The sequence below is a fragment of the Barbus barbus genome, assembly GCF_936440315.1.
Source record: "Barbus barbus genome assembly, chromosome: 6".
NCBI classification, from domain to species: domain Eukaryota; kingdom Metazoa; phylum Chordata; class Actinopteri; order Cypriniformes; family Cyprinidae; genus Barbus; species Barbus barbus.
The window spans coordinates 8036799-8061143 of record NC_136734.1 but is presented as its reverse complement, the minus strand read 5'-3'; the positions used below and the strand labels follow the sequence as shown (position 1 = coordinate 8061143).

Sequence of the window (24345 nt, the reverse complement as noted above, 5' to 3'; positions counted from 1 at the left end):
ATCAGCTTGAATCAGTCGGCCCATTCTCCTCTGACCTCTAGCATCAACAAGGCATTTTCGCCCACAGGACTGCCGCATACTGGATGTTTTTCCCTTTTCACACCATTCTTTGTAAACCCTAGAAATGGCTGTGTGTGAAAATACCAGTAACTGAGCAGATTGTGAAATACTCAGACCGGCCCGTCTGGCACCAACAACCATGCCACGCTCAAAATTGCTTAAATCACTTTTCTTTCCCATTCTGACATTCAGTTTGGAGTTCAGGAGATTGTCTTGACCAGGACCACACCCCTAAATGCATTGAAGCAACTGCCATGTGATTGGTTGATTAGATAATTGCATTAATGAGACATTGAACAGGTGTTCCTAATAATCCTTTAGGTGAGTCTATATAATAAAGCCACAATAACAACTACCACTAGGAGGTTTCCGGCCTACAGCAAACATTTCTTTTGCTTATGTCACAATATAAGGTAAATCTGGCCCTGTACATGATACCATACTGATTTTTGTTGACAAATTGGTTTGTAACAGTGGTTGTATAAACAATTAATCTGAACTGTTATGCCGGTCTATCTGCTTGACTGACAGTTTTATTGATCACTGAGAGAGCATTGACTTGGTATGATGTTGATTCAATATAAAAATGTGTGTTTTTTTTTTAAATAGCTTAGATGTAGTAAACTACTTTTGCCATGTTACTGTAGCTTAGCTTGCTACATTTCCCAGGGCTGTAACTTTAGTGTAGTGAAGCTTCATTTAATGAAGAGTAACTGTTAGTTTAGCTCGCTACATTTTCCAAGTAGCTTGCCCAACACCGATTATAGCCTTGACTTCCCGTTTGGCGTTTTACGACTGTCAATCACTGTTTGCGGATACCATAGAAAAGAATGAGAAGTGCCGTAAACTGAACACTACCTGTCGCAAAATTGTCCGTGTTTTGTAAACTCGTTATGTTGCTTACTGAAAAAGAATGTAACGTTTTTCATATTTAAAGATTAAAACATAAGTTCTCATTTAATTAAGTCTCCCCTCTGCTGACATCCATTAAAAACTCTTATACTCTTAAAATAAATAAATAAATATTTTTTTTTTTTTCTTTTTCTTTTTTTAAACAAACCTTGAAAGTTCACTTTAAAGAGGCTCTGGTACAGCTCGCTGGCCTCCAGGCTATTATTAAGACTATTTTCGCAACGCGTTTTACAGATGTCCCTCCTGGCGCTCGGTCAGTGTGCTGTGAGTCTGAGGTAAAACACACAGGCAGAATAAAGAACTGTATAAATGACTGTGATAAAGCAGATATTCAGCGTTTCCTGCTCCTGGTACGTTAAGTATAAGAAGCCATTAATTATCTGCTGCTTGTATTCTGATATCACGTGATGCAGATTTGTCTCCCGGTGTGTATTTGAGTTTTTCTCGTCCCTCTATTCTCAGCTATGTCTGTATGAGCACAGATATGATCCTCCTGCGTGTCTCAGATGTCAACAGCAGGACTAATGGCTAGAATAAACAGGACATTTGTGTTGACTCTCCTCATCGTTGCCAGCTCCATATTCCTCCTCTTCCAGCTCTTCAACTACAGACAGTATTCATCAAAGGTGACAAGACAAAACCTCAAATATTTTACAAAACATTGATCATTTTGATCAAAGATTATATATAGACTAAGATAAAAAAAAGCTCATAAATTAAATCCTAATTTTGTAGGTTTATTTCTTCCATATAATGACATTATTTCTTTCACTGCAGAATGGACTTGACGCGTTGAGTAGTAAAGGATATCTGTCTGGGAAAGAGGCACATTGGGTAAGTCAGATTTTGTTAGTAATGATAAAAATGTTTAGTCTACAGCTCTAAATCTGTCATTTGGGTTAATGTTGCAGCTTCTGCGTCATCCTTATAACACACCTGTCACATTCTCTATCTGGGATGTAAATGTTTTTATATATTAGTCTGACTAAAATCTGCCTACCCTCTTCCTCATATTTGCATGTTACCATATAAAATGTGCTTTCAACTTCGTAACTATGCCTCCTGAAGCCAGAAAATTCATCATTCTTTTAGCTAACAAATTTCAAACGTTAAAACCAATAAGACAACAGAATGTTTTATCTCCGATGTAAGGCTGTCATTTGCTAATATTTTGTTTTGCTTTATTTTTTAAATCTAGCATTTGCTGACGAAGTTCCTGGGGCTGGTCCATAGGTTTAAATTGCCTGTGTTTCTGGTAGACACAGAGTCTCTGAACCTCCTGTCCCAGGATGCAGTTCTCTACAGGGACGGTCAGCTGAAAGAGTCTCACTGCAGTTTCCTCTGCACACACAGGGACTTCACCACCTTTGCACTTCTCGGAAACCTCTGGAAATATGATGTGAGGAAATCAATAGAATTATTGTGGAAAAAGCAAATAATTGCCTCTTTTAGGCATTAAAGGAAGATTTGACTTAGATCTTCAACTTTTTCCCCACACACATTGTTCATTCTAACAATACCTTAACACAAGAATAATACTTCTCTATATTTATGCAGGCCGCCTTATTGGATGCAGCAGCGGAGCGAGGTCTGGAGCTGCTGGAGATTCATGGGAAAGACCCCAGACTGATCAGCATGGATGATCTGACAGCAAAAGAAATACCACTGCACTTCCTGTTCCGCTTTAACAGCCGTCTTGTTCATGTGGTCGTTCTGTACGAGCGCAGTGGGAAGTACCTCTGGCACGGCCCTCTCAGGCTGAGAGGCAGTATGGATAGGACATTCGCCCCTTTCGGAAAACTGGACTTTGGCCGTCATGCTGGGGCCTATGACAGGTGATGCCATGAATATTGTATGTACACAGAAATGTCAAGTGAAGTAAATGTCTGATAAAAACATCACGGTAATCCACAACACTCCAGTCCATCAATTAACATCTTGCAGCTGAAGGATGTGTGTAAGAATCAAATCCATCAAGACAATTTTATCTTCAAACCGAGAAGATAAGAGTCCTCTGTCTATATTGTGTTCTCAAGGCAAAATATGTGGCTGGATTTTGATTTGAGTGGACAACAGGGGATGAACTTTTCACTGGAGGAAGCCTATTTTGGCCAGAAGTGACCATTTTTAAAGTTAAAATGTCTTGATGGATTTGTTTTACAAACACATTAATTGATGGACTGGAGTGATATGGATCACTTGTGGATTGTGATGTTTTTATCAGCTGTTTGGAGACTCATTCTGACGGCACCCATTCACTAAAAATGATCCATTGGTGAGCAAGTGATGGAATACTACATTTCTCCACATTTCCACAAAAAAAAAAAAAAAAAAAGGTAATTCTAGTGGGGGAAAAAAATTAAGATTTGACATACATTGTTTAATTTTATGACTTTTTTTTTTTTTTCAGGCCAGAGCTCATTCTAACCACTCTTGATGGCCTTGACGTAAGAATCCCCAAAAACTACTCTGGTTTCCTCTATGAGCATTCCAGCAGTCGCTTTCTGGAGTGTCGCTGCAGAGAAGCCAAGGCCTTTTACCAGGTACTGTTGATTGATGGGAAATAAAAGCCAAATGTGTAGGTGTTTGAATGTCTTAATTGGACTGTTTTATCTGGTTTAAGCATTGAATATATATTTTGCTCAAAGTCAAAATAATTTTGTGTAGCTGTATCCAGAAGACACCTCTGCAGAGGCTATGGACTTTAGGATGAGGGCTAAAAGTCTGCTTCATCTTGCTTCCAAAGTCCTCTCTGTGCTTGGAGTTCCGTTCTGGCTCAGCAGTGGAACCTGTCTTGGTAAGAGGCTCTCAACGTATGTAGTCTTAGGAAAAGTTACTTTTAAATGTAATGCATTACAATTTTGTGTTACTTCCTATAAAAGTAACTAATTACATCACTTGGTTACTTATGTAAAACAAACCTTTCAGCTTTATTCATTTTGAGGAATAATGTATCTGTTTTTGGGCAAGTGAGGTGAGTAAATGCATGTTGACATTTAGTCTAGAACTACAGTAACATCATGTTTACACAGCGCACTTTGTTTGCGTTCTGCCCCGACTCTCACAAAATTCAGATGGAAGCGCAGTCCCATTTGTACTTGCATTTACGATGCCTAGTAATATGGTCAGGCTGTCCTCGACTGGCGTCCCAAATTTCTTAACTTTCCTATTGGTTCTATGGGCTGCTATAGATTTTAAGAGCAGACTAAGAAAAAATCTAATTTTCTGCCTTCGGTGAGTACTTGGATTGAATAACTCCCATCCTCTTCTGTCCCATGTCCCACAGGTTGGTACAGGCAGTGTAACATCATTCCTTACAGTAAAGACGTTGATCTGGGCATTTGGATTAAAGATTACAGGCATGACATTACACAGGCATTTCAGAAGGCTGGTCTACCACTGAAACACAAGTTTGGGAAGGTAAGGGGTGATTTATTACCTGGAAAATAACATTTCTGAATGCTTTGTCAGTTCCTTTGCATTAAAACGGTTCAGAATTGCTGAAACAATCCATCTCGATTTCCACAAATTGGGTGATCTGGATGGACTCATCATAGAAACACTTAAGTACAGGATGTAATTCTGCAACTGTGCAGAAATAGCTTGTCAATGGGGCAGTACCACGACAGGTAGACTTTTGAATTCTAAAAATAAAACTCATGATTGACTCATTTGAAATCTTTTTTTTTTTGTTTTTTCACAAAACTGTAATATATTTCAGTAACAATTGTATGAATGGGTTGTACTAATAAAGATTTTAAACTCCATTTAAATCAAATTATGTTACACTAAAAATGCTTAATTTAGTTTAAAAATGTTTAAATCTGTTTAAATTCATTTGTTTTAATTTTACTGTAAACCTAGATCAACTTTAATCTTGCAGCTGTTACATAAAACTCACAATTTTCACAATTATAGTTTTAGTAACTATTAACCAACCTAAACTATTCACATGACAAAATATATATATATATACATTTACTGTAAAGATGCATTGTGTGCCTAAATGCCTATTCATGTGTTCCTTGAATTCATTCAATTTTGTATGCAAGGCATTGTCATTACTATATTACATCAGCAAGATATTTATAGAGCTGATTTTCAGTTTTGAAGTTAACAAGATTAGTCATATTGGATGTAACTCTAATATATATATATATATATATATATATATATATATATATATATATATATATATATATATATATATATATATATATATATATATATATATATATATATATATATATATATATATATATATATATATATATATATATATATATATATATATTGATTGATTTGAGGATAAATCAAGACCCAGAGATTTGCTGACATATTTTGACCCTTTTATTTAAATTTCAGGTTGAGGATAGTTTGGAGCTCTCCTTTCAGGGAAATGATGTGAAACTGGACATTTTCTTTTTTTATGATGAAGGTGACATTGTCTGGAATGGAGGCACACAGGCAAAGAGTGGCAAAAAATTCAAGTGAGTATTAGAAAGTTTTCTATTATCAATTAATCATTTGCTCTCAATCAGGGATGCAAACTCTTCAGGGGTGAAAAATGGTTGTGAAAATGACATGAAATTACCACTATAAGGGTAGATGGCTGCAGGGGATCATTCATCAGCTCATTTGGCATTTCCACTCCCTAATATAGGTTTTTCACCTTTCTTTTTCGTTTCAGGCTTAGTTCATAAAATGACTATTATAATAATTGAAAGTACTTTTATTGTACTGATGAAATATAGCAACTGTAAGTCTGTAAGTGCCATGTAGATGATGGGAACATTTCAAGATAAATAAATAGATAAATAAATGAGACCCCAGCAGCCTAGAAGGTTTAATTATTTAAATTTCAAAGTAGTTACCTATTTGAGAAAAAAAGAAAAGAAAAGGTAATTATTATATAATAATTATAATAGTTATAATTATAACTAAATAATGCATTAAATGTTTTTAAATTGAATAAAAAATATTTAAAATATTAGGTCTATGTTGCTGTTGCAGGTCTGTTAGTCCACATTAACACTACCACACTTATTGCACAGGTCTATTTTGACAGCCTTGGTAGATGTTTTGTCTCGTCCGTTGCGGTTATCACTGTCAATTTCAGGTCCGCAGTGAAAGACCACCTACTAACCTGTCAGTTGTCCTCTGTGTACAGATAAGAGAGGATTTACAATTTTGTTACAAAAATTGATGTCTTATTTGTTTTGTCTTCTCGTTTTTTTAAAATCTATACCCGACTCAAATCACTTCTTACCCAAACTCGACGTGCATTTTTTATTTTATTTTTTTCTCCCCGAAGCACTCGTGGAAGTTTTGGACCCAAACCTGCTCAGGTCTCGGGTCAGAGCTTGGGTTTTTCAGATCCAAGTAGACCCATGAAGACCTCTACTATTCACAGGGTTTGCGGTCTGGTTTTTTTTTTTTTCTTTCTGGAACTTCATCAATGCTTTCTGATTGCTTGTAATTTTGAATGACAAAATGCCTTTTCTAACTTTTTCAAGGCCATTTGTCAGGGAATCATTTATCTGTATCTTAAATCTATGTCTCATAACAAAGATTTCAAATGAATTCTGATTTATTGAACAGTTTCAAAGATATAAGTGACGCATGCAGTGGGAAGAATAAGTTTGTGAACCCTTTGACAATATCTAGATTTCTGCACTCAAAAAGTATGGATCTTAATTTAACTCACCATTAAAGGGATAGTTCACCCAAAATGTACCCTCAAGTAGGTCCAAACCTGTATGCATTTCTTTGTTCAGCCGAACACAAAGATATTTTGAAGAAAGTTTGTACCCAGGCTTTTTTGGGGCACCATTGACTTCCATAGTAGGAAAACAAAATACTATGGAGTTCAATGGTGCCCCAGAACTGCTCTGTTCTGCTGAACACAAAGTAATCTATTCTGAAGAAGGTGGGAAACAAAGACATTCATACAGGTTTGGAACTACTTGAGGGTGAGTAAACGATGACAGAATTTTCATTTTTGGATGAACTATCCCTTTACGAGTCAAATACAATATAAAAATTTCAAAATAGTTTTTAAAGGTGCTGTATGTAGGATTTTGACTCTACTAAAGCATAAAAATACCATGTTTGCAGATATTTAAGAAACGTGCCAAGTTATCATACTTGTTTATCTGAAAAACAATGCTACAGTCAGTTATTCTCCTTTGAAAATGTGCATTCCGGCCCGGAATGTCTGTTTGTTATGGTTTGTGAAACCCGCCCACTCCCAGTTTACCCAATTGTATTTCGGCATCCCGGGTTGCCAGTTGGCAGAAAACACAGCGTGTATGATTTCATTCATCGTCATGTGCACTTGTTTCTGTTGGTGCCGTTAAACTGGCAACCTACACGTGCTTCAAGTCTGAGGAGGAGGGGCCGGGTGAAAAAAAACTCCAATCTTTAGAATTTGGACTGCAATCCTACATGCAGCAACTTTAGGACATGATCTTTGACAGGGCAAGCTGGAAAAAGTCGGTGAACATCTCTTACAACTCAATTTAGTTCATTTCAGAAGATGAGACTGGATGTGTGGGTTGCAGAGTTGCCCTGCCCTTTAAATAAAAGCATACAAAGCAGGTTACTGTTTCTACAAAGACAAAATTTAGCCCTAACCTCAAGAAGTGTATCAAGATCTTTCTAATCTAGCTGTGTTGGTCGTTTAGTCATGTGTCACATGTTTTGGATCCCCAGTACCTGTTGCAGAACATTGTTGTTAGAACTCAGTGGGTGGCACTAGTTAATACAAGGGAAATTCTGTTTTTAAGAAATATAACTTTTATTTGTATTGTTTCCCGACAGATATGTGTTCCCACCATTCAGTCTGTGTTGGACTGAGCTGATGGAGCTAAAGGTCAGAGTTCCCTGCGAAACCGGGGGCTACGTGATGGCCAACTATGGACCCAACTGGAATGTTCCTGTGAAAACCTGGGACTGGAAGACCTCTCCATTCAACGTACAGGAGAATGGCGTCTGGCCTGTGAGGGAATGGGATGATGTCATCCAAGTTTACTGAAGCATCATGGGAGTTAAAGTATTGAGTTATACTCCAGTTAATATGGGTCATTGCAGTGGCTGCCTTTGTAACACTAAGAGAACATTGAAAACAGGAGAAATATTAATGTGGTGAAGAGACTGGTTTTATTAATGTAAATGATCCATCCTGTAAAGAGAGTAGGTTTAAATTTGATTTGAGAATGTGTAAATAAACAGCTGCTGTGCATTGTCCTGGGTACTGATTTTTTTTTTTTTCTTGAATAAACTACTAGGTGAACTATTTAGGCTCTTCTTTATGAATTTTATTTTTTTTTTGATTGCTGATGTATTACTGATATATACATTTTAATGATAGCACACTAATTGGCTAAAATTAAATAAACATATTGTAGATGAATGGTTTGAGTGCCTCAGCAACCCTGGGAACATGGTTGTTTCAGGTCTTTTTAGATGATGGCTTTGTGCCAGCAGCATGGAAAAACACCATTGTTATTCCAGTACCTGAAACCTCTCAGGCCAAAGCTATTAAAGACTTTCGCCCAATTGCACTAACATCTATTCTGTGCAAGTGCATGGAGTGTATATTATGTAAAGAATTGATGTCACAAATGTAAGATCTGTAGAATACAGTGTATATAATATAACTAAATATAGCACTACATTAAATGGCATAATGCTTCAAGTTGGAAAAAAAAGAAACCATTTCTCGGAAGCTCTAATTAGAAAGGGAAGAACATATACATTCTGTAGTGCCACTTTTAAATGCCAGTGAAATTTGGTCAAAAGCAGCCTTGGAGCTGATTGCCTTTCCTGAACAAATGTACTGTTTTTAAGTATTAATTAGGAATTAGTATTAATTAGGAGAGGTATTTTTATTTAAAGTGAATGCACTATTCACAAATACAACACACCAGCAATTCATTTTCTTTTATTTTGTACAAAATGTATCCATATAGTATCCAACAGATACTCCAACAACAAATGGCTTAAGTCAATTTACAAACCTTCATGACATTTATCCTTTTACTGGACAAGAAGAAAATATGGGAATATTTACCCATGTCTCAATCAAAACAAGCCTGGCTGCAGACAAAGCTATAGAAACATACTTGATACAACATTCATAGTTAGCAGTGCCTTGGAATACTGGCAACTATGACCTTATTTAAATGTACAACAGAAATCACAAAGACAAGCGCAGAGTTAGCCTAAAAACTGCAACAGCCATAAGGAACAGTCTGGCTCACAATCTGAAAGTGGGGGCGGGGGTGGGGGGTGGAGTAAAAATAAAAAATACATACACAGGGAAATGCAGCTCCTTCTCAACAATTGCAGGGCCAGCTACAGAACCAATGATTAAAATTAGAAAATAAAAAAAGAACTGAGGGTAAAAATGATTTTTGGTTTTCACAGTTCAATTTTAAATGTACTGCATGCATGATGCTAATAACGCCATTAGATTGAGAAAACATTTTTTTCCTTTTAAAAAAAATGCCCAGAAAGATTTAGTTTAGCTTTATGATGAACTTCAACTGTATTAAAAAAAAAAAGAAAGAAAAAGAAATTAATATCTACAAAATGAAAAGTGGGGAAAAAAACAAATGGAAAAAATAGGTTTAAAACAATTTCCCCCTATCTCCGGTATCTGCCCCTCTCCTTCTCCCTCTCACGGTCTCGAATTCGCTCTCTCTCACGGTCCCGTTCTCTTCCACGCTCTCGTTCTCGGTCACGACGCCCATCCCGTGGCCGGTCGCGCTCTCTCTGTCGGTCACGCTCACGTGGTCGGCTCCTACGTCCACTCACCACTGCCTGCGTTCGTCTCAGGAAATCATCCACTCGCATGTCGTAGTCATGCTGCCAAACAAAAGTTTTAATGATTGAATGAATAATCAGTCACTTAACATCAAGAAACACATTTTTAGAGACATTAATAGAAAAGAAATCGAAATATCGAAACTCTAACCAATATAATTTTTCCATGTCGGTTATTTCGTTTAAAAAAAAAATCCTATTAATACTTTTCCCTTAAAAACATAGCACTACACGAGTAGTCAGTGCTATACGGACGTATATGACCGTTGCACTCGTGTCTTTTGCAGCATCTCGCACGTGAGCGGCACACTAAAAGAATTGAAACTTTTACACTCCAAAACAGTGGACCAATCAGAAGACCCCGCAGGCGGAGCAAGCGGTTTTGTTGGCCAGTAAGAACCTAGAGTAAATACTTAAAGAGTGACAGGACAAAAATCACTGAGAAATCGTCTTCATTTCAAGCAAGCTTTGATTTCAATTGCTTGAAATATTCAAATAACCATAAATAGTTAGCATCTTTCAATGCACTCTTTCATTAGAAAAAATAAAATCCCAACTGTATTTTTTTTTTTACATTTTTATAAAAACTCAACTAAAATAAAATAATCATTCAATAATCATAACCGAGGTAATCAATTAATCGAGGTTTTGATTTTAGGTCATATCACCCAGCTCTATGCTATGGTAGTATTTGAGCGGTTTTAATGGCTAAACATTACCAAACTGGAGGCGAAAGAGCGAACGACCCTCTTTTCCCTGAAGCGGGCATCGTGGGGCATAGGATGGTGTCCGGAGTAAGGAGGGTGGGCCTGGGGTGGTGGAGGATGATGATGATGCTGGTAGTACGGGTGCTGGGGAGGATGTTCCATTCCAGGGTATGGGGCCTTCAGATAAAACAAAGTGTCAGGATTGAAACACATGGATAACCAGAACAACAGATACAGAAAACCCAGTGAATATGGTCAGTCTTACCATTCCTTGCCATGGTGGTGGAGGCCCAATGTTGTGGTGGAATTCTCTCATATAGTCATTGTAGGACTAGACATAAGAAAATAAGTGTTAATAGTGTTTATAAAGTACAACGTATAACTTTGACTGCACCCAATCAATCGGAAAAAAAAATAGTCACTAATGGGGTCTGAAATGTTGCTACATCTAACATCAAGTTGTTAAGTTGGCAATACTGATGGTGAATAACTTCCACCCAAATAATAAAACTACATTTTTGTGTTCAAGACATACTTGGGTTATGAATGTTATTTCATGTTGATTTAAAGATTTAAAACTTACTCCGTTGAGAAACACATCTCTCCTAACACCAGAGAAGCGTCTGTGAAGAGACAATAGGTTATAAGAAGTAAAGTTAAGTAATAAATAAAGTTCATACAACTCCCATTTACAATTGGAAGCTAATGAGGGAAAGACAACAAAAGACAACAACCTGTCCACAGGTGGATTGCGAGGGTCTTGCATAAAACCTAAACAGACAGCAAAACGAGACGAATTTCACAAATTACAGAACGGTGCAGCACAAACAATACAACCAAAAGTCCAGAATTACCATCTCTTTTAAAAACCCAAACAAATGCTACAACAATCTAGACCAAAAATCTAACTTAGAAACTCAAGAAGATCAGGGTGCAGTTCAGCTTTCATACTTACTACGCATAAATACAATTCTCACCGAAGGCACCATCCTTAAAACCCAAGTCACATGTCTCGATAAAGAGCCATAGCAAGGGGAAAAGAAAACCTTTTTGTGGCATATTACCGTGGTGCTCTTTCAGAAAGCAGACCACTGAACAGTGAGACAGAAGAGAGAGAGAGAGATCTACATGTCGCAGATATTAACCTGGTCTCTGGGGGAATTCTGGCGTGTAATCAATCCTGGGCCGCTTCCGGTTGTGCATGTCATATTCCTCTGGACGACGCCTACGTAAACCAGGTACATTAATGTGAAAGATGGCACTGATTTGAAAAACAAAAAAAAAACAACAACAGACAGACATGAACCATACAATCAAAATAACCTTCAGTTATCTGTGTGTGGGTACAGGATTACATATTTTATCAGATTTCTTTCTTCGTATTTTAGTTGATAGTAAAATACTTTAGTGAATAGTATAACATTCATTGGTGAGCAATTAAATGAATACTTAACCTGCATGACACCAAGTAAAGCACGGCTGTAAGCACAAACCTAATGTACAAACTTTCTTTGCATATCAAGATCTCAATGTCCTGCATAAAATATTCGGGGTTCAATACAAGTAATAAGCAATCCACGGACAGCATTTGTGGCATAATGCTGATTTGAGCTAGGTCAAAATAGATCAAATAGTCACAATTGTCTAGTTTGTGAAGTTGGCTAGTTCATCTAATATATATATATATCTTTTTTTTATATTTGTAGCAGCGGTAGTGCTTTGGCTGGCAAAATCCCTTCTGAAAAGTTTTTCACTTCATCTTCTTTACAGCGGTCACCACAGCCATGAACATTCAGAAAAACGCATCATGCCATGTTGCGTTTAGGAGGAAGTAAAAAAAATGCACCTCCAGACCACTGCATTGTTACATTTCACTGCACTCTGACTGCTTTTAAAACCCAAAACACATCTTACGCATCAAAAAATATTGTGTAACTGGGGTCAGGTGAATGTTTTTTTGTTTTTGTTTTTAAATAATGGTTACAGAAATACATTTTTCGAGAGTAAAGCCACAAGACCGATGGAAAGGCTAACTAAACTTGTCCGTGTTATATACATTTTTGTATATCAAAGGTCATGAGAATGTAAAGCAGATAACGTTTGTATTATACATGCAAGGATATCAAGAACTTGTACTGAACCCAGAACATTCCTTTTATACTAAAGCCACATTGATGTGGTTCTTTTTTTTTTAATTCTCAAACCTCAGCAGAGCTCTACAGCAAGCGTTTCACTTTGTTCAAATGTGAAAACTTATTTTGACACCAGTACAAGTGAAAATCACAAATCATGAACTCAAATGATACAATTTACCCTTATTAAAAACAAATTATGTTTCACAATGCATTTTGTTGTCTTCCATTCAAGTCAACAGAGAAATGAAAAAATGTTAAATATTCATTCAAAGAGGATGTGCTCTTGCATTCTGGCGTGCATGATGCATTGTTATTTTTGAGGGTCTGGTAATTGTCATTCACCAAAATGTGTTTCCAGGCTCTGTTCAGTTACACTTTGTCTGGCTCTTTTTTAATGCAAGAACACATTTTTTGTGAATGCATTTCTCTGCTGACTTCCCTTCCCTAGCCATTCAAACACTAAAAATTGGAAAAGGATTTGTGAATTTCAAGAAAGCGATTAATATATGATTAATATATTTGAAAGTTCCATTATTGTGTTTATGACTGAAGTTATAATTACGTTCTTAGGCAGTAAAATATACTTCTAATTTGTATAAAGATGTCTTGACAAAGACACCAGACAAGTTTTCTGATGACATCTTTTTCCAAGTACAAAGTATGTATGTTAGCAATAATGTTAGTCACTAAAAATGAGCTTTACCCAAATGTTACCGTAGAGCCCTGCTCAGAATTGCATAGTTTGAGTAGCTTTTGCTGTGTGTCCTAAAGCCAAAAAACCCACATGCCTTCAACTGTGCCATGAGTCTTTTTCTAGAAAGATTACTACTAAACTCAACTACTTGAACACATACTCAAATGGGTGCCCTTAGTGAAAATGTTATTCTAACATATGGTAAGAAACCCAATATGTCAAAAAACAGTATCTACAGTGGAGAACAATAAAATCTGGTTGAGAGTGTGACATACCGCATTCTTGTAGTTTTGTGACTGTTAACGTTGGCAAATACTTTAAAGAGTAAAAGTTCATTTAAAAGTCCGTCTTATGCTTTAACACATTTTAAATGGGAGGGCTTGGTAAAGCAGAAGAAGGGGGAGTGATAAGGAGTGATGCAGTCCATTGCAAAGCAAACCAAAAAAGACCAAGAGAAGATCCAGACATCTGGAAATAAACCTTCTCTTGGGGTACTCAGTCCATGGAGGGCTCAGAGAAACACAGAAGAAGGGAAGGGTGGAGGCATCATTTTACACCATCTTTAGTCCAGAGGAGGGAAACCAAACCGCCTACCTACCACCAGCTGGAACATCCCATTGATTTTGAGGAAGGGGCTTTTTGTAACAAAGAGGGTGGGGAAAGGGGAGGGATGTGTACACATGTAACGCATCCAAACTGGAGTCCATCAGTTGGGGCAGGGGGCCAGACAATGCAAACCAACAAACTTCCTCAATGTTTGTCTGGAGAAAGTAAGGATGCGTTTAAGTCCTTTTTTGGGGCCATTTTTTTCTTTTTGGGCCTTTTTTGAGCACTGTGGTATGGAACAGAGTTCATGTAAAGCAGTGCTCTATAGGGACAGTCCCTGGTGTGATTTGAGTCCATAAGCACTGCAAACAGGACGACTACCCACTCCGGCAGCTTTGCAGAAGAACATGCTCTTTTTTTTCCCCTTCCTCCCTGTCTCTCCCTCTCTGTTTTCATTCTTTCCTTCACCGTTTGATGCTATACCCCGCACACTTCAACTATCTATATTCATAAGCACACACTGGAGCTTTTTCTGGAAAGGAAAACCAGCAAAGAAGTCCCAAAATACGCTCCTCTTGAACGCTTTCTTTTTTTTTTTTAACAACGACTGCTTTCTGCCCCTCAAATCGATGTGCCATCTTCTGTTTAATTATTAAGGCTCCTTTTAAAAGAGTCCCAAATTTGACTGGCTCTATCCCCCATGGACACTCCTGCAAGAAAAGGCTTTGGGAACAAATTTAAACACAGTCTCATCTACAAAGAAACAAACCTCAGTACTACAACTACAAAGTTAACTAGACCATTCTGAGGCTTAAGTTGTTAACAGTTAACAGAGGCATATCAGGTCAATTGTTACACCATTTTAACTCCCATTAACCATCAAAATTAACAACAGCACGGATGATTTATGCTGGGACTTTCCCACAAAGCCGCAGCCGGTCCGCTCTGCACTGGTTGGCTTGGTTCGTGGCTCTTCTCTGACCCTCGCTCAAGTGACGATGAAGACGAAGGTGGAAAAATAACAATACACACTTGCTCCCTTCGCCTCAGGTGACAGGGACACAAGTGCGCACTATCAGTCCAAAGAACATTTCTAACCTTCCCATGTCCCGAGGGACAGGCTCTCTGTGGGGTAGTCGGCCCCGAGATCGAGGCTCTGAGTGCATCCTCCTCTTGTGGCGCATTTTGTGAATGACTTGATACAAGTCAATGCTCTCATCAGGTGGGAAGAGCATGCACAGCTGTGTCCCGCAGTCTGGTTCGATCTCCTGCAGGCAGCCGTTTAGAGAGGTCCAAGAGTTCATGCGAGACAGTGAAAAGAAAGAAAATTAATTATACATTTGTTTATATGAATAGTTATTTGACTTTGTCTGTGAGGCTAAAAAGGCATGGGATGACAGGTTAGAAGTCAACAGAAAACCAAAATTGACTTTACGTGTGTCTTTAGTGTATGTTCCTGGTCTTATTGTACACAATTTATTGGTGTATTTCAAACAAAAATGTTATCATTATTCATCAAAAAAAAAAAAAATGTTTTGCTCTGCCTTTGAAACAAATTATGCTTTAGAGTTGCATTAAAAATCCATCCTACTTTTGCAATTACACCCCTCCAACCACAGGACTAATGTATATAGACCTGTCACTTGCCTTGTTGTTGTGGTGCACCAGCAGGAAATTCCGAGGCCAATAATTCTAACACAGTTATTGACTAGTAATGATTCAATGACCAACATTTATTTTGAAAGATGACTGCTCTTTTACTAGACTGGCCTATTCACTGTAGTAAAGTTTTCCAGCAAAACTGTACATGAATGTATAGCTGTCAGAGTTGTGAAATTTCTAGCCATTATTCCAAAATATATGTATTAGAAAACTCTTATATATTTGTCTGATAACTGTTAAATTTGTTGACAACAAATTTAAAATGGATTTTTAAAATGTTTAATAATAATAAAAAAGTTTTGCAAAAATAAATAAAAATAGAAAAAATATATTTATTAATATATATTTATTGCTGAATCCTGAACAACCTTGTTAAATTGACTAACCTGTCCATCACGTCCAATCTTCACAGGCTTGTGCTCATTCCATGGGTTGGCGAGGTGAGCCGTTTTTGTGAAAGGTAATTCCCGCCTTCAAGTAGAAAGAAAAACCTCAATAGCTCCTAATTGCAAACAAAACAAAACAAATACCGAAATTGCTTTTTCATGGTTTTCACCTGCAAATCCAGTCAATCTTGAAGACTCCTCCAAGCATCTTGGCATTCATGCCTGCGGGTAGAACCCAGTGTATGGGCGAACCTCCATGATGAGATTCAGACGAGAGCCGAGCAAAACCTAAAACACAAACACACATCCTTATGTGCACCAACATAAAGCCACACAAAATAAGTTTGCAGTTTCAAATCTTAGTCACATTAAAGCAAATAAAACAATATTTTTAAGACATACCTTGAAACTTTCCACTCTCCCTAACTGAAAAGATTAGCATAACACTTCGAGCAGAGCGAAAAGCTGCATTGAGTTTTTTCTCATTGACGGGCAAAGTGGACCAAACACCCTGCGGAGAGATCATGCACACCATGTTAACAGAGTAAAGTTTCCACTGAACTCAAAAAAGTCTCTTCAAACAGTAAACAGTGCTGTAAGTGGCAAACCTTTGCTTTAGCCAGGGAAACATTCTCATGATTGTTGCTCTTAATTAGAAAAAACCTGGCCTCTCTCAAGATATACTTCAGCTTGCTGGTTTGATCTTCAAAAGACAAAAGGGAAAACATGTCACAAGAGCAGTAACAGTAGTCAGTACATGGCTGAACTGATCATTTTGATAATTAGAAAAAAAAGAAGAAACATTCACGATAAATTTAAATAATTACTGATATGACAGCGCAATTAAATGCACAAACATTATCTGAACACGAGTGTGCTATTCTTACCCTTCCTCACAGCTCTGACAGAAGAGGACAGTTTCTCATGTTTCTTTTCAGAACCTAAAAGTCAGAGACACACTATGCTTTAACATTCAAAATACAGATTAAAACTAAATGTGCTGCTGCTGGCAGGCCATGATTTCAACTGGTCCTAACATGAAAGAGCCTGTACAACTGGCTTTAACAAAAGATCACTCCCACAAGCTTAAAATAATGATATAAGATTAGAGAGACAAAATGTAGTTGTTGGAAATTTACACTATTTCAGGTTGCCATCAGGTGTGTATAAAATACAATTACGACTCAGCTATTTGTAATCTGACCTGCTCCACCAAGAATCAATCCATCTACACTTCAGCCAATTGACACTTACGATCCATTTTATCTTAGTTTTACCTTTGTATTACCATTACAACAATTAAGTATTTTAACTGCTCTAAGAAATAGATCTTTGATCAAACTATCACATGGCTCCCTGCAAATCTCAAACATTTAAGCTGCAGGACTGAACGCTGTCTCAGCTGAGCAACTTTCATTCTCCTCTTCTGTAACTTCAACTCAGAGTCAAGTTGGTCATTTTCACAAAATAAACTCACGTTGTGGTTTATTTTGACCAGCTGACTATTAAGCGTTTGCACAACAGACGAGAAGTGCCACTCCACATCTTTACATTGCTTTGAGTCATTGCTAGGCATCTCGGACAGACAACGAATGGCATCGCCGGTGTGCATACGCTCATAAAAAACAATAATGTGTTAGAATTTTAAAGATGTGGCATGATGCGACGCTTGCCGTACGGTGTGTGACCGGCTTTAGGGCTGGACGATTAATCAAAAAGGAATCGAAACCGAAATTCATAACCTCTAACCGACATAATTTACCCATATCGGGTATTTAGTTTTTTTTTTAATCCTATTAATACCTTGTCATTAAAAACACCGTAGTAGGCACTATATGGGCACGTGAGAGACATGTTAAAAGAATTTAAACTTTTACACGTAGCGCCGCTCATCAATGTCAATTCAAAAACAGTGGATCAAGCAAGACCTCGGAGCCGGGGAAAGCATGGCAACTTTTGTATTTGACGGCAACATGGCGGAGTAGGCATTCTGGCTGTGCTTAAAAAAAAACCTTTCTGAGCGCTGCGTCTTGCGGTTTTGGACACAAAGACATGTTCTGTGTGAATGGCCAGAAAGAACCTAGAGTTCATATTTAAATATATAAAGTGACAAGACAAAATCACTGAGATAGTGCCCTGCTCTTTCTCTTAATCAGCAGTGTTCTATTTACATTCATTATTTAAAACATTTGTTTACAGGAGAAGCAAAGTTATTATTTTCTACTTTTCACACTACAATATTTAAAATGTATTTTGTTTGCAATAGATGCTGGTTATTTTCTACTTTTGACATGGCAATATTCATGTTTTGTTTGCAAAAAAGATAAGGAATGTACTCTTTCATTAGAAAAAAAATATACCACCTTTAATAGTTGAGAATATTTACAGTACAAACCATTGACCTGTGAGGAAAAAAAAGAAATAAAAAAAAAATATATATATATACACACATATATATATATATATATATATATATATATATATATATATATATATATATATATATATATATATATATATATATATATATATATATATATATGCCGGGACTCCATAAAAAAAATTATCTAATTAATTAATCGAAATTAATTGCATTTTAATCGCATATAAATATTTGACCTGAGAACAGTGAGAAGTAAGTTTTTTCATATGGATTTTTACATTTCCCATCCACAGGGCCAACCAAAGCGGTCTCATCAGCTTCTTTGTCCATGTTCACTGTGGTTTGTTTTTGTCTGAACGCTAGTTGGTGCTCCAGTATAATCGGTAATAAACTCATCCAGTGAGAAACGTTCAAAAATAAGTGCGATTAAAATAAGTGCGATTAAAATGCGTAAAAAAAATTTAACGCGTTATTTTTGTGTAATTCATTCATCTAAATTAACGCGTTAAAGTCCCGGCCCTAATATATATATATATATATATATATATATATATATTCGCTAAATCGTAATCGAGGTAAAGTGTTCAGTTAATTGAGGTTTTGAGTTTAGGTCATATCGCTCAGCCCTACTGACTATACATTAGTCTTTCCAGATATTTAATTTTACAATTAACAATTTAGCTTTTTTCTTTGAAAGCCACCAGGGCGGAGGCAAGTCAGCTTACACTGCTGAATGAACTCAAATGACTAAAACCTAATTTGAAATCGTTACTGTTACTTTTATTTCAAAGTTTTATTAGTATTGTTAAGGGATTATTTAATACCTGTATAGGATTCTGAAGCTGAACTTCCACTTCTATCAAAAACGATTGGTGATATCCCTCTAGCGTGCTTCTTGGCATTGCTTTCCTCATCTGAACAGTAAACGGGAGAACATGTCCCTTATGTTAGAATATCAAGGATTATTTGAGATCTCTTGGGCTCCAAATTCTAGCCAAATTGTTTTGCTTTCATTTGATGAACACAGCCAGGCAGCGACCCATAGTGAAAACTTCTAACAACATGAGATCAACTAGTCACAGGTAAGAATACAGCGGTAAGGCAAGTTGCATAGTTCTTATGAAAATGCAAAAAAAAAAAGTGATCTGCAGGTTTGCTCCAAAACCCAGTGAACTGCCAACCTATGCAACACAGAGGCTCTTCTTATGTAAAGGTGGCTGAAAAAGACTTGCAAAATAAAATCCCAAAATGCTTTCCAAAAAACACTTCAATCTTACCGAATGCAACAGTTGGGTTCCGGAAGTAAAATCTCCCATTTTTTCCCCAAAAGGAAATTGACTTTTGAAAATAACTTTTAACAACCTACTGAGAGTTTAAAGGTTTTAAATTGGTTTATGCTTTTTTTGAAGCCATATATTCACAGAATTTCAACTTGTTTTAACAGCTGGTCATGGTGGAAAACTACATTACCCATGATGTTGTACATAAAATGTGCAGCAAAACAGCTTGTAGGGAACGCCTACTCCCATGAAGCACTGCAAACAATGAAATCAAGTTGGTCTCGCCATTTAAAAAAAAAAGAAAACACTAAAGCTGTTAAGTACACAATCTTGTACTTTTCAAAAAATGTCAGTTGTACATGACATATACTTGAAAATGGTTTCAAAATCATGAGATTTTGATTACAATGCTTCCAGGTAGCTGCCCATGTGGACATCAGACTGAGAGGCAACTCACTAGGGTTTGGAACAGAGTATTTAGCAACTTATAAGAGAGCATCAACAACATGAGCATGAGGATTATTAGCATGTTCTCAAGCTGTGAGAATGCTACATAAAAGACATTTTCTACTAAATCACCAAACTGTGATCTTCAGTAGCTCATACCTGACGCCTCTGAGCCTGAGGCTGAATGCACAGACTCTCCCTCCGAGAAGGTCACAGACTCAGACTGGGAATCACTGGCCTCACTGCGAGTATCATAGTCGTTCTGTTCATTTCCCTCCCGTGCGTCCTCCACCTCAAGTTCATATTCCTCCTCTTCTTCATCCCCTTCCTCTTCTTCCTCCTCCTCGTCCTCCTCTTCTTCTTCTTCTGCTTCCTTTGCTTCCCCTTCCTCCTGCATGGCTCCTTCCTCTTCGACATCCGAGCAGTTTCCCTCAGAGGAAGCCACAGAGCTGCCAGTTGCATATTCTTCTGAATGAGCCTCTTCATCTCTGGAGGAGTGACTTGCCTTGCCTGTACTGTCCTCACTAGTCCTTCGCATCTTCTGAAAACAAGGGTTTGTATTACACACCATGCATTTATGTATTGCAACACATGAAAAGGAGGTGAAAAAGGATCAGACAGTGAAATGCAACAATATCTGGCCATAATAAAAGGCCACTCTAAAATGTGCAGTTTTACAGTATTGGGGGGGTCCGAAAACCAGTCAGTATCTGGTGTGACCACCATTTGCATCACGCAGTGCAACACATCTGCTTCGCATAGAGTTGATCAGGTTGGTGATTGTGGCCTGTGGAATGTTGGCCCACTCCTCTTCAATGGCTGTGCGAAGTTGCACAGTAACCCTAACTATTATCAAAAGTAATAGCATTAGCGTCATGCTACATAAGAATTTATGAGATTATTAGTACACTTACTCAAAACTCACTTTAAACCACCATCAAGTGTTTGTAATAACTTCCTTTTGCGATCACGTGTATACACATTGAGCAGCCATGGTACATTATAAAAAGTAGCCCAAAAAACCGCAACCCACGGCTCTGTAATTTTTCCCGCGACTGTATTTTCAAAATAGGCCAATTGTGCGGGAAAACCGCGACCCTGGCAACACTGGTTCACTGTACCCTTATCACATATGAGTATACATATCTCTGGCGCACTGTCACTCTCTCTCTCCATCTCTCTCGCGTGCTCTGTCTCGGACTTGTTCTCTCTCCGCGTTCGCTTCACTTTCGTCTAGCCCGGCAACTCATAATCACACAATCTCTGTGTCCCAATGTGCATACCATACTCCCTATCTGCCCTACAAAGAATTTAGGACGGATAGTGTGCATATTGGGATGCAGGCAATATTACTTTCCGCGCTGTGATGACGGCAAAAAGTTGGGGTCAAACCTTATCAAACGATTAATTTGCGTTAAAAAAATATTAACACGTTAAAATTTTTTGATCACATGCGTTAACGTTGACAGTCCTAATATATATACAAGGGGTTGAACGACTTCTGATTTTTAAAGGCGACTTTTTTGTGATTAAAGTCGATGTCGACTAGTCGCTGATGACGTCATTAATGAACAAATAAGTATGGAGCTGTGACAAACACCTTGTGCACAGCTATGGCATGTGACAGCACTGCCCACATGGCTATTGCTCCTACAACAGCTTATTTTTATCAGTTCTTTCGTCTTTGGGTCGTTATATTTCTCACAGATTTCTGCATCTAAATCAGATACAAATAAGTAGCACAGTAAAGATTACAGTCATATGAATAAATGCATTAGTGAGAGCGATTGTGTGTGTGAATTACTAGTGAATTACTCTACTAGTAGTGTGTTCGTGTATTAGTTACTGTGAAATAAAAATATGAAATAAATTTCAAAATTACTCATATACCAAAGTGTTGATATATGTATTTATATGACTACAGGTCGTTTATGCAGTGTCAACATTGAACCTTTTTTCATTCATTGAAATTCCTCAGCTACTGATACAATTCTTTAGTCTGGAAGAGATCAATTCATTTATTATTAAGGTACAAATGGGCACATTTTTATCAACAAACTTGAATGTTTTGCATCACCTGTCATTGTTTTTTTTTTTGGTTCAAAGAGACATTTTGAACAAGCAACGGCATAATCTGAATCTGTTGCGTAACGTACATCCACAGAAGAAATACTTGTTTCAACCATGCTGATATACAACGATTACCCATTCTTGCTCATGCTGTTCTGCTTATTTACTTGATGCTACACCACATTAAATTTTTGACTTAAATGTGGACGTTTTTAAAAATAAGTCAAATGTAAGAAAACATTAATGGTCAGCAATTTTTTTAATGCAAAAACTACATCCATGTTATAATCATCCTCTCTTACCTCTGTCAGCTCAGGCAGTAGGGGCTTGATCCGTCTCTGGGAGTCTCTGCTGCGGGACAGGCCTTTTTCACCATATCCTTTAGATAAATCAGCCCTAGATGCACCACCTCTTCCAGCGTGGTTCTTTCTGTCTTCATAGAGGTCTTCTGGTGCATGTCTTCCTCTGAGATTGCTTGCCTTTTTTGACCCAGAAGAAGGGGCAGCCCTCTTTAATGACTGTCTGGTAGCGTGTCCTGATGCTCTGAGCCGCTTTGAATCCTGGCCGTCTCCTCGTTCATGCTTTCTTTTAGACCCTAAGACATGAGATAAACAATCAGTTAATGTGGTAAGTTTTACAGGTACACCGACAGTAGCAGTCAAATTCTCCAATTACTCTGTACGTGTTCTGCCGGATATGAACACATTAACACATTATGCCATTTCTTTTATCCTGTAAATGTTATTATATGTGCTTATACGTCCTTTTAAAGGCTCCTTAGCGTTTTCCATTCTTTAAAATGTAAAGCATGCCATGTTATTGTTCAGCCGAGTCTATTTTAGTCAAGCAATTTTTCGACTAGACTCTGAACAAACAAATCTAAACACTTGCAAAATGACTTCAAGTGTAAATTGTCTGGCAAAATGTTATGCAATGTGAATAAAATCCGATGTGGAAATGATTTAAAATGGTGTTTTGCACATGTACCTTTTTTCTCATTAATATCGTGTTCACTTTCAGGGTTGTAGAGCTCATCGTCCTGGTCAGGAGCATCAGTCAAAATGTCTTCCAGCACATTCAGTTCCCCATCTAAACATGAATTCACACTTTGTAAAACTATTACAAATAATGCATTTATATTGGCATACTCAGCTCACTCACACCAACATGAAACACAATGCCATGTAGTATTCATACAATAAACAATAACATGTCCATCACTATATGGTATACACGCCAAAATGAATATACTAACTAATACAACAGATACAGCATTTACCAAAGTGATGTTTATTAAGCTGTTCTCATGAAAATAATGTAAAAAAAATGTAAACACTGTAAATCTACATGAGCAGAAATTCATCCATTGTTCATTTTGAAGTACTTAAGTTACATAATGTGATCTATATTACATATAAACATAACAGGCCTATGTTTGATAGATGACTTCTTAAAAACAAACGTGACAAGTAACATACAATATCTTAAAAAAAACATCCAAACAATCAAATTTCTTTCCAAAACCATTCAATGTAAACAAAGTCCTCCGTTATAGCATGAGATAGCATCATGCTAAGCTAACGATCGCTGTTATGTTTCCTCAACAAATGCTTTTATAGCCATAATGAGTCTAGGGAGAATGTAAATTAATTTAGTGAAAACATATTTAATAAGCCAAATGAATTCTGTATTAAATAACTGCCAATAAGAACACAAATCCTTATAATTTTTTTAACCAAATGTTTGGCCATTACAGGCAAAAATATTATCGTTTAACGTACCTTTCTCATCTCTCCTGTCGGCAGACATCTTCAGCCCCCGCGGATTAAACACACTTTGAAAGGCCTCCTCTCTCTCTCTATTTGTTCTTAATAACTCTATTAATTCCCTGTTCTTTTAGAAAATCTTACACACCATTAAATGATTTGTGACTCGAGTGTGTATGTGTCTGCTCTAAAATGGCGGATCTCGTCCTCCAGCCAGTGTTGCCAGATCGGGTTGACGATTTCCAGCCCAAAAGCTCACCAAAACCCGCCCACTTCAACAAAAACCAGCCCAAAATTTTAACTGCCAAAATAAAGTGATAGAATTTTATCTTATGTTTTCATTTTACGTCAATAAAGGTTGATAAGGACCACTTTTATCTCCTTAAAATAAAATAATGACAAAATAAAATAAAGATAGGTTAAATCAATTTCACAGGAATATGGATCAAAACAGGGCAAATGCGTTAA

The 24345-nt window shown here is 37.2% G+C and overlaps 2 protein-coding genes across 6 annotated transcripts; one reads left to right on the top strand and one right to left on the bottom strand.

The window, feature by feature from the left end:
• Positions 1-1217: 1217 nt before the first annotated feature.
• On the top strand, positions 1218-8383 carry LOC306871952 (ribitol-5-phosphate transferase FKTN-like). Of its 2 annotated transcripts, none has more exons than XM_079420236.1 (10): positions 1218-1322; positions 1435-1598; positions 1750-1806; positions 2171-2371; positions 2530-2807; positions 3383-3515; positions 3640-3769; positions 4259-4392; positions 5338-5462; positions 7795-8383. In XM_079420236.1, exons 2-10 carry the CDS (start codon positions 1479-1481, stop codon positions 8006-8008), a joined length of 1392 nt encoding a protein of 463 aa, XP_079276362.1. In that variant the 5' UTR covers positions 1218-1322; positions 1435-1478; the 3' UTR covers positions 8009-8383. The 2 variants fall into 2 exon arrangements, with proteins under 2 accessions (XP_079276362.1, XP_079276363.1); XM_079420237.1 differs by having other exon boundaries at positions 5411-5462; positions 7795-8270.
• A 518-nt stretch (positions 8384-8901) lies between these two features.
• Positions 8902-24101, bottom strand: LOC306871951 (YTH domain-containing protein 1-like). Of its 4 annotated transcripts, none has more exons than XM_079420232.1 (16): positions 23893-24101; positions 23099-23200; positions 22414-22706; positions 20201-20582; positions 16819-16872; positions 16540-16634; positions 16334-16442; positions 16102-16219; positions 15932-16016; positions 14982-15151; positions 11654-11769; positions 11243-11279; positions 11092-11131; positions 10774-10839; positions 10521-10685; positions 8902-9843 (listed from the first exon to the last, which is right to left on the bottom strand). In XM_079420232.1, the coding sequence occupies exons 1-16, from the start codon at positions 23918-23920 to the stop codon at positions 9622-9624; spliced, it is 2082 nt and encodes a 693-aa protein (XP_079276358.1). In that variant the 5' UTR covers positions 23921-24101; the 3' UTR covers positions 8902-9621. The 4 variants fall into 4 exon arrangements, with proteins under 4 accessions (XP_079276358.1, XP_079276360.1, XP_079276359.1 ...); XM_079420234.1 differs by having other exon boundaries at positions 11654-11733; XM_079420233.1 differs by having other exon boundaries at positions 20201-20579; positions 23893-24081.
• Positions 24102-24345: the final 244 nt, after the last annotated feature.